This window comes from Rhipicephalus microplus, chromosome 6, assembly GCF_043290135.1.
Source record: "Rhipicephalus microplus isolate Deutch F79 chromosome 6, USDA_Rmic, whole genome shotgun sequence".
NCBI classification, from domain to species: domain Eukaryota; kingdom Metazoa; phylum Arthropoda; class Arachnida; order Ixodida; family Ixodidae; genus Rhipicephalus; species Rhipicephalus microplus.
The window spans coordinates 114,204,077-114,215,155 of NC_134705.1; the positions used below are offsets into that span (position 1 = coordinate 114,204,077).

Consider the following 11,079-nt stretch of genomic DNA (forward strand, 5'->3'; position numbering starts at 1 on the left):
ATCTTGCTCATGCATATTCTCAAGTCAGAAGCTTTGCCCTCATGCTTGCGCGCAGCGGAGCTGCACTTCAAGTTTTTATTGACAACAACGACAAATATGTTTTCAAATCTAGGAAACAATGAGTAAAGGCAACGTGAAATGACAAGTGCACTTGAAAAAAAAAATAATATTGCAGTGCCACAAGCGTCTTGTCACATACAAGCTTGCGATTATCGGAAGAGCAATTTATTTAGAAAAGGAGCATAGAAATACAATCGCGGCTAGCGCTCTTTCCAGGGCCGTACTTCACGGCACTCACGAGCACCAGGGTTGCTAACCACAGGGTAATTACTATACCTGTAGGGTACTTACGCACTTTTTCAGGCAGCGTAGAGTTGTATGGCACTAATTCAATTTTCTTTACAGGCGTATGGAATTATTATTTGCTTCCACTTCTTGCTCATCCATCAGCGGAAGATATGGGCGACTGCCGTGACATCGCCGAGGGTGGCATACCTAAATGCATCCCTAAACTACATATTTCTTTAGAATAAAAGTAAGACTATTCGAGTTCTCTTGTCAACAGCATAGGGCGGACATAAGAACTAAGGCATCCGCCTTGCTAGGCTTGGGGAAATACATGTAATAGAGATTACGTAAAAGAGATGACTTTCCGGTTCGTGTGATCCTTGGAGACAGCAAAAGGAACCATGCGATTTTTTCGTGACGTGGGATCGGTGGAGGAAATTGCACCTCGTTTATGATGGGGTGGTCGCTTGCGCTTCACCAATGTCATGCAATTATAATTATTATTATTATTAATATTATTATTGATATTATTAATATTATAATGTTTTATTACTATGAATAATTAGTTACGACCTATTATAGTGTAAAAAAACTAGGGTCCTGATCCTTTAAAAGCTTACCAGTTCACATTGCAACTTTAAGAGCTTTAGCGCAAATTAACGTTCGTTTACCCGCTTTTTTTGCCACCTACGTACATTTACACAAAAGAGTCGCCATACATTTAAGCCTATTTTAATAGATACCAGTTTATTTACCATTGTTGTCCTTAACACCCAAGGTTTTAGACATAGGCTCTTGTCCTTACATGCACCCTGGTAAATGACTTCACAATCAATTAAACACTCTCCGTCATTTCCCGGCCTTAATCGTGCTTGTGTATTTATTTCGCTTCAACGAATTTCGCTTTACAACTACACGCGTAACAACGTAACCCCACCTCGCTTTAAGCAGCGGAGCACATCTTTTCGAATTATGGTAAGTGGTTTACCCTTACTCATTTCGCCTTTACCTTTTTGGAGGTTGCCCGAAGCCGGTTTTCATTCAATCTGTGCTATCTAACATATCCCTTCCTTCTCTGTTAACGTTGTTTATCATTTTACCGCTTACTCACTAGCCGAATACTTCTCATGAGTCTCCCGCTGTTTTTTTCTCTACTGTGAATTAACGTTCTTTCAATACAAATTCCGGAACCCTTTCTCCTCCCATGTACAAGTTTTCTTTCTTTTAATCCCGTAATCTCCTTTTCCCAGCGTAGGATCGTGAACCGGACCCTCATCTGGTTGACCTTCTTGCTCTTCCGCCTTCTCCTCTGCTCATTATCTCTATTTCATGTTCCTTATTCTCTCTCCGAAATTTTTTCAAACCAGTTTTAAAAGTAGCTACCGACCTCAGTGCCACCACTCGTCTGCATGTGCTACAATGAAGTGAATTCTTAACCTTTTTATTGATAAGCTGCGCTATGGTTAAATGTTAGGCTGAAATGTAGGGTAGTAGAGAAGTTCCGTATGGTAAAGTAGTGCAATATATACCGCGACATAGGGTACGTTCCGAAAATTTGTTGGCTACGGTGGTGAGCACTGGTTGTTATTTCTTGTTTTTTTTTCTTTGTCTTTGCTGCCACCCCTTTAAACACAAAGACGTGTACCATGCAACGGAAGTTATATATAATAAAGACACTAAAACAATAAAGAGCTCCCATAAGGTTTTCAAACAGTCCCATTTAGGTCATACATAGATATACATCTTGCAGCCCAGTCGATGTAATTCATAACCCCTACCAGGTTATTGCCCTCATGAGCTACTTAAGTACGAAAACAACCAAAATCGTTCCCCACCGGGGCTGTGCAAGTTAGGCACGGAATACGCAGTGCGGCCCCAGATTCTGAAAAAATTTACGACGCATGCTTGTGAAAAGAGCACCTGAACAAGCAGAAAAACGGGGTCGATCTGGAGGGTATCAAAAACGGCACGTGACAAAGCACGAACAGAGAGACGTAAACTGCGTTACCGGCAAGATAAGAGGGGAATTGTAGCTGCTTCGTTCTTGCCTCCCAAAAACCTTCGCAAGGCACGGTTCGTGTCACAAAACAAGATGAACTGGATTCCACTATTGTTTCTGCTGTGCGGTAAGTACTACCGAAAACTCGTATTTTCTTCGACTATGAAGAAAATGAACAGGCGGTGATTGTTCCTTGATTTGCAGGGTATTGTCAAGGTTCCTCTGATACCTCAATAAAACAAAACAGAACGAGACGCACGGTGTATCCGGTTTGGAAGCCTCCGGCAGACAAGGTGATAACACTCATGCAATCTCAGAAAAATTTAGGGGAAGTTTATTATATCAACACTCTTCTTGTAAGTAGCCCTATAGAGTAGATATTCAATTGTATGCTTCTCTTCTAAGCTGCTCTACTGACGTTTGCTGAAAACTTTTCGCATTCGTTTGTTTCTATCGACACATCATTCAGGGGCACAGGGGACTTGTAATATTGACAGCATGTTCTAGAAGCCATGGTCAATCCTACTATTTCGTAGAAGAGTAAATTTTATTTTCAACAAAGTGAATTCGCAAAAAAAAAACAGGGCCTTATTCTACTGGTATGCTTGATTTTCTATTTCATAGCCTTATGCCAACGTTCTCAGCAGACACGTGGTAACTTTCCGAAATTGGCAAATCATTTCGGGTTGTTGAGAAAACACGAAAAACCATTCGCTCGCTGTATATTTTTTTGCTCAGTGTTGTAGGAGTGAATAAGGTCGTAGTTCTCAATGGTATTTACTGTGTCCTTTGTTCTCAAAGAGATTCGTAGCTATAATGTTACTACAGGTAGATTGATAACTATAATGTTATAAGGCACAAACATTCAGTGATTTATAATAAGAAATTCAAGTCAAGTCAAGTCTATCAGATATTTCCTTGAAATTACATAATTGGCATATACAGCAAAAGTCCCAAACATTCAAGAAGCTATGATGAGGACTTCTTATGCCTACATTAGTGCTCTAATAACCAAAAGTGTAGCAAAAGTAATCGGAATAACGAACAAGGTTGATTACCTATAACCTTATGAATAATACATATAGTAATAAAATAATCAATACTGAAAAAAAGTTACAAAGGCATCATCAAAAGCAAGTGAAAAATTTACTACTAAAGAAAGAATAATCAGCACATAAACACGATAATGTAACATATTGTGTTATCAATATATGGGTTATATAATAGAAAAAATTGCATACAAAAATAACAAAAAATGCCCAAAGCTGTTCGAATTCGAAACACTATTTGCACGAGTTGATTATTTCTTAAACAGAATATTCCTTGCTGGCATGGTAAAAATGCCAATTTTGTGCGATAATTTTCATTCAGAAGGCATTGAATATCAGACAGCTACGAGGTGTACGAACTGTATGAACTCTAGCGAGCTGTTCTAACTTTGGTTTTTTTTTTTTGGACCAGGCTTACGAGTTATGTGGACTTGACTTGAGAGACCACGAAAAATGCAAGGTAAAAATTATTTATCACGCTCTTGATTTGCAAAACACACTTGACTGCTAAAAATATCAAGAGGCTATACAACTTCGTGGATGCTGAAAAGAACGTATATAGGACGCAAGGCTTGTACCGCGTGTTCTTCATACGTTACAGCGCTTAGCATCAGCGTCGTTGGCTGCATAATAAAGTGAATAGAATAAAAAGAAAGCCGTATTTATTTAAAAAAAACTGAATTGCTGACTTGTAGTTGAACGAATAGCTTATGTCACTAGCACCACTCCGAAAAAAGAAAAATTGTGAAAGGCATCTGTGTGAAAAGATTGCTCAATGAATTAAAACATTAGTATACCAACATGTGCATTTTTATAAGTAAAACACTAACTAGTTGCGAAGAAAAAAGTACTACATATACACAGATTGGAAAAAGCGCTTACATAATAATGTCAAAGTTGTTTTGTTAATTACTTTTACTTCACCAGGCATACAGTACTCTCTGAAAGTGCTAAGGATTCGTTCAGGTGATATTTAAACACTTCAGTACTTTGGATTAAACGCTAGTACGACTATTTGATTTATTTATTGAGCGGTATTTACACGTGACTGTTGCAATTATTTTGGCACTGAATGGTACAATATTGCGTATTTATATTCACGTATTGTTTGCATCAGCTGCAGTTTATCATTTCAGTTCTTTGGGAGAGTCGTGACAAGGTTTCCAATAAAAAGTATATAGATTGAAGATTTGTGAAGACAAGGCGTAGTGTCGCCTTTTACCCTATCGATTGGGTAGTAATGCGCTCTATGGATGAAACAAGTAGAAGAGGGAATCACTGATGTCGAAAACGTGGGGAACGTACGATGCCCGTCATTATCATGCCTCTAAATCAGAGTGCAGCCTTCGGGGGCAAGCGACTCATGGAAATAATTCTTGAAGAAGGATTAAAGATTGTAGCCATGAAATACCTTTCAACGTGATTTGTTGTTGTGTTTTTTTTTCATTGACCTAATGTCAGTTAATAGTTCAGCCTCTTTTTTCTTCTTCTCTCCGTTTCGTTATATCGGTATCTCCTGTAACTTTTTTTGTTTTTGTTGTGAACTGCTCGCATTTTCTTACATAGAACTGTGAAGGAATTTGCCCAACTAGCTACATTAATGAAACACAAAATACAATCTCGTAATGGCGCCCGTCAGGCGTCATGCGGCTCATAATAGGGCAACCTGTTCTGCAACGCTTCTCCTGCGTTACGCATAATTTATTGTGAGTGCGTTTCTCGTGAACGACTTTTGAAGCAGTCTGTCAATGAAGGATAGAATTTAAGAAAACATTTGGAAGCTTGCCGGAAAAATTGAGGCCTTCGCGGAATTTTCATACTGTGGATTAGGACTCCTAGAGATTGCCTACATTTTTGCAGCAAAGCGGTGAACGCATATAGGCTGCATTCTACCATAGCTTTAATGTGATCATTTCTGTAGCATGATGTCAACAAAACTTATAGTATTATTCTGTATAGCCTACATTATTTTGACTATGTTATCCTTGTATAAACCCTCTGAATCTGAGTAAAAAACTTTTAGCCATTCTCGCCTTTGGTGGCGAAACTTCCATGTTCGTCTCATTCCCAGCTTCTTGATATATAGTGTTAAAAAGAAAAGCTTTGTTGAGTATCTCAAACGGGGGAAAATACTCCTCAAAATTACCTCTCCACTGAGCTTAAGATGTTATACTCAATGCTCTTACACCTTTTCGCACGTATAACGCATAAAGGGCAGGGATGTTATATTAGGTTAACTAATATTCTTTACATCACGAGAACTAAAATAATGTGCTAGGACTGTTCATATAAGTGCGTGCGATTGCAAAAAGAAGAAAAGTCTGAGATGCATGTTCAAAGTGAAGCCTCACGCGCATAAACGTTGCTATTCAAGGTCATGCAACCAATGTTTGATACAACTACGGCTTTATTCTGTGATGGCAGTATCGTGCAAACGTTCGCCATGTAGTATGGTTCTTTGGACGTCGCGACACAACCGGTGGCGGACCAAGCGTCGGCACATGCTTACTCACAAATACTGCCACATCATATACTGTTAATCTATACTGCTCTAGCATATCTGTATATTTAAGGAAGAAAAGAAAAGAAGGCGTAATTAGCCACGCGTATAAAAGTGCCGTAACAGTTTTTCCTGTTCGTAAATTGCAGCCCTCCTTTCCTACAAGTACAATGCTTATCAGTTCATCCGCCCGGAGTATTGCTATCTTTTGTCTTCTCTCTTTCTCTTTATAACATCTTGTTCCTACCAAACTTAATTCCCCTTACCTCTTTCTGAGCACGGGGTAGCCAGCCAGTTCAGGAACTGGGTAATCTACCTGTCCTCCCGCTTATTACTTTCTTCCTTCTGCTTCTCCCGGAATTTGCACACCACTAGCACTTCGAAGCGTGAAGTCCTATATGATGCAGCGTTCATCTAACGCAAACGCACGTTAACCGATGAAGTGCTTGCAAGTGTTCATGCACCTTACAGGCCACCACGGGTCTTTTTAATAATTGGAATGTTTAGCGAAGTTTACATTCACCTCGCAAAAATGAACTGCCAAATTTTAACTAGAAATAAATTTTATTTCTGGGGCTATTTCGTCTGGCCTCCAACGTAATATATAACGTTATTGATTCGAAGACAAATAAGGAAGCTGGTCATTTAGAATGACAATTTATTTATTCGTTACACAGGGACAAAATTGAGGCTGTGATTGTATGCGAGTATACGTTTAATGAACAGATCGTATAACTCATATTAGTTTAAGGCCCTGGTTCGAGTTAGGGCACCATGTTAGCACTGCATAGTATGTGACAGTGACTGATTGATATGTGGGATTCAACGTCCCGAAACCGCCATATGATTATGAGAGATGCCGTAGTGGAGGGCTCCGGAAATATCGTCCCCCTGGTGTTCTTTAACGTGCACCCGAATCTGAGCACACGGGCCTACATCATTTCTGCCTCCATCGGAAATACAGCCGCCGCAGCCGGGATTCGATGCCGCGACCTGCGGGTCAGCAACCGAGTACCTTAGCCACTAGACCACCACGGTGGGGTGTATGTAACACTGTTTTAACTGTAGCCATGTCTGTGGTTCTTTCCCGAAGTGCATGTCACAAAGTGCATAAGGTGTACTAAATGTCAGCGTTTTTGCTGTATTCCATCTCCTATCTTTGTAAGTAAGTAAGGTGATAAAACATCGCGATTTGTATTTGTTTTTGCTTATATAGTTGCACAGTACTATTGTGCTCCTTGTGACAGTGTCAGTGTTGCCAGTGTATTTACCTTTTCCTCACACCCTCTATAAGAATGCGCCCAGTGAGTGTGGCTATTTCGTCGAGTAAGTAAAGTTTTTTTTTTTTACACGCAACTGCTGACTTAGATGTTTAGTCAACAAACTTCTGAGGCAACGAAACTAGTAGACATTTGTTTACAGAACGTTGTAAATAAGTTCACAAAACTCAAAACTAGATTGTTTCTTAATCAATATTTGTCGATTATTAGCGTTTTTCTGGTTATTACAGATAGCCGCAAACAACACACATGCGATACCACGTGATAAACCCGTGCAAACGAGCATAGCACAGGGCCTTGAGTGCTGCAACGACAAAACAGTAACAATGACAGTGGCTCTGCGATGACGCACATTTACTTTTGCAGTGTCAAGTGCGATAACCGCTGCATCTGCATGGGACGCTGCATACGCTGCATCGCTGTCACGAACCTTCGCGAAAGAAGCATATCGTTTATGCGCAAAACGTTAGAGAGCATTGCAATTACAGTGTGAAAGCGTTTGTCACAAGCTGTGTTTTTTGCATTTTGTGGGCTTCTGTAGTAAGCAGAAAAACACTAATAATTGGCGGATACCAATTTCAACTGTCTGATCAAGTGTATCACAAATCGATGTAAAACTTTCTGCATAGCATTTTATGATTGGCCTTCTTGCTTTAGAAGCTTGTTACATTAATATGATGGAATAGTCAAATAAGCGAAATACACAAACTAGTCTTATTTGTTTCATGTAATACGAAAAAGCAAATATTTCGACTCGTAGTCGTAGAATTGATGGACATTTTTTTTTTTGTAAATCTCACAGAAGACAGCTGGCGCACTCTTCATATCTTTTCTTATTTAGCATCATCCTATATTGATGGCTAGATTACGTTGTCTTTAGAAATAGAAAAGTTGTGCTTCAACGAGTACAACTGATACTGAAAAAGACAGGACTTCCGCTGCTTTTTGTTTCCTTCGCATTCACTTTAGCGCTGCGTTTCCATCTGTATGAACATGAACCAAGCTGTCCACCCATGTCTAACATTGTTGTTTGAACGCTTTTCAATGACAGCTGCCGCCATGGTGCGCTGGAGGCCGTGGCCGGTGCTGTCGTGGAGAGTGCATCTGCCCAACAAGGTTCAACCCGTGCTCCTCACTGCCGGAAACAAACACCAGGGCGCCCACGGCGACAACTAAACGAAGGGGGCTGTGCATGCGGGATTGCGCGTTGAACTGCTACAAAGCATGCCACTATGGCAGGCAGAATGGTCGTTGCGAGCGGACGCGTGACTCGTGCACTCCTGCCTCTAATTTCACCGAACCCCGACATTTCGACCGGATCCCCCAGATTTCCGTTGCATCGCGAACGTACGACGCATGCAAAGATAAATGTCACGCTGCATGTCTTACGGGATGTGCTCGCCGTTGAAAGCACCCGAAAAATTGTGCGGGCGCATCACACTTTATGTAATAAAGATGCATATGGTGCCTCACTTTATGTAATGAAGATGCATTTGGTGAACAGAAGAAAGGAGGTCCTTTAAGCATTCGCAATGTCGAACTTCGAGAACTTGGACAACTAAAAAGGACGTGTTTAGTGATTTGCAAAATTATGCCAAACATTCATGTTTCGCGCTCTATCGGATTACATTTGCCCCAGCCACGTGTCGAGTGGTTGCATATTTTTCTCTCTAAACACTGTGAGAGATGTTTATTACATGCAGGACGACGAAAAAAATTTGCGAGCTATACAAATTTGCAACTGATGAGAATTTCTGCAAACAAATACTGCAACCAATGGACCTTTCCGAAAATTGCAACGCCGCGCCTTCCCATGGTGGATCGGCGCTGGGGCATTATGGGAGAGCGGAGCGCCGGCGGTCAGAGCAGACGACGTATACACGCTTTCCCGCTTTCGCCTGCTTTCATCGCGCGCCGTGAGTGGTTTTAGCAGGTGTAAGAAGCGGCTATTGTGAAGAAACGCTTCTTCTAACAGCTCTGACTTTCATTCATGCATACTAAACTGTGTTGTTCGTCACAAATAACCGTAATCATCACTGAACAATGCCGAATAAGGAAAATGGCGGACACGCTTGCTCGGTTCTGGGATATGATAAACTGATAATACGTGAAAGTCACTGAACGTTTCACTCACTGCTTACCCGCCACGGTGGTCCAGTGGCTAAGGCACTCGGCTGTTAGCCCGCAGGTCACGGGGTTGAATAGCAGCCACGGCGGCCACATTTTTGATTGCGGCGGAAATGCCTTGGGCCCGTGGGCTTCAATTGATAGAGCCCTCCACTACGACGGCGTCTCTTATAATCGCATGGTGGTTTCGGAATGTTAAACCCCAACGCTTATTTTATTCGTTCATTGCTTAGTGCTACCTCATGGCTTCGATGTTTGTGGTGCAGCTAAGTTGGACCTTTGTTATCTGTGTCCTCACTGTGATTACGGGGCAGGAATTTTACACTTGCAGCTTACCCTGCAATAAACTACGCAAGTTTGTTAAGGCGAAAGGCTTACATACCACGTAATAAACTCTCAGGGTCCCCTATTTATCCGCCTAAGATGATTTGATAGAGAAGGCCATTTTGTGTTTCTTTTCAGTCGGTGTACTGATCCTACCCCGCCAGTCTATGACTGTCAGCAGGGCTTTGCCGTGGGTGCGAACCACTGTTGCGTCGCAGCTGGGAGAGAGCAATGGTGTAGCTTGGGCGTGGGCACATGCCGGTGTGGCTTGAAGGGGGCCAGTGCCCCTTTTGCCACCCCCGGCCGACGCCCCAGCCCGCAACCATTCACACCGCCCTTTGAAAACTTGCTGTACCTAACGAGGTTTTCACTGCCTCTCAAAACGGAGGCAGTGTAAAACTGATATTTCATTGCCTGTATGATGATACCACATTGCACCAAGCTCGGACGTCATGCGATGACGTGTCACGTTCAGTCATGTGACGTTTTGATGACGTCACAATTTTGGCGATGTCTGACGTCATATATGTTGTCATCACGCGGTGGTTTTTTTACGATCACTCGACGTCACCGACGCAAGACGCAAACGGTCGACTTTCATGTTTGATGAGGCATCTAAGGTTTTTGCCTAAAAACAACATTGACCGTTAGTGGTTTTGGTGCCCACGGCGTCGGCGTCAACAGGAGTGCTGCAAAAATCATCGCTTGATGGCGTCACCACATGACGTCGTCGTGACATCACGGGTCACCAGAATGTTTAAGGTCATTCTTATGGCCCTATGATCCCGTCATGAAACGACATCATCGCTTTGCACTGCTTTGTTATCGTGTGATTGGCCCACCAATCACAGAGGCCGACCAGAACAAGGTAAGGTGCTGAAAGTTTGCAATGTCTCCAATCATAAATCAGTGCAAGGCCACTTTAGGTGCAAAAAACATTCCCAGAGGGGGGGGGGAGGGTCAATAAAATGACTGAACAAAAAGAATCAGACGGCTGTCGCCTTCAGGTCGCTTTGGGTGAATACATGAGAAAACCTGCGTTTTTTTTTTGCGCTGTTACGTAGTGTTTATTTAGCTGTTAACTGCATGGTTACGTTCAATCGCGTATGCTTTTTGGTGGCCCATAAACCTAGAGGCCTCACCTATTTTTGCTTCGTGCATCTCTCTCTCTCTCTCTTTCTTCTGTGTTAAGGCAAAGGAGCGCTAGATGTAGTTTAACGATTATACATACAAAAGCTACACTCACCGTCAGTATTTTTTTTCACAATTTCAGCTTATGGAAGCGCTGCTGTGGCCATCTATATTTTTACCACACTGAATGAGGCTTTCCGAATTGCTTTTAAAGTCATTCTGACCATTAACAGCCTTCCACAGTAAATCAGTCTGACTTGAACCATCTGTGCCCAGACAGTGAGTGCGTATTAGTACCGTAAGAATGTTCATGTAAGAATTTTCATGGGAGCCGACACAGTAAAATAGAATAATGGGTGAATTATGTACACTGACGCTCAT

The 11,079-nt window shown here is 41.8% G+C and overlaps 1 protein-coding gene across 1 annotated transcript; it reads left to right on the top strand.

The window, feature by feature from the left end:
• The first annotated feature begins 2,269 nt into the window (after nt 1-2,269).
• Nucleotides 2,270-8,593, top strand: LOC119168034 (uncharacterized). The gene is made up of 4 exons (XM_037419482.2): nt 2,270-2,414; nt 2,492-2,580; nt 3,749-3,796; nt 8,168-8,593. The coding sequence occupies exons 1-4, from the start codon at nt 2,381-2,383 to the stop codon at nt 8,522-8,524; spliced, it is 528 nt and encodes a 175-aa protein (XP_037275379.2). The 5' UTR covers nt 2,270-2,380; the 3' UTR covers nt 8,525-8,593.
• Nucleotides 8,594-11,079: the final 2,486 nt, after the last annotated feature.

What these genes read in the sequence shown, in the direction of transcription:
- LOC119168034 (XM_037419482.2), top strand. Translation starts at nt 2,381, where the DNA reads ATGAACTGGATTCCACTATTGTTTCTGCTGTGCG. An exon ending in GGAAGCCTCCGGCAGACAAG is followed by an intron (nt 2,581 to 3,748) that starts GTGATAACACTC and finishes TTTTTGGACCAG; the next exon opens with GCTTACGAGTTATGTGGACT. An exon ending in GAGACCACGAAAAATGCAAG is followed by an intron (nt 3,797 to 8,167) that starts GTAAAAATTATT and finishes TTTCAATGACAG; the next exon opens with CTGCCGCCATGGTGCGCTGG.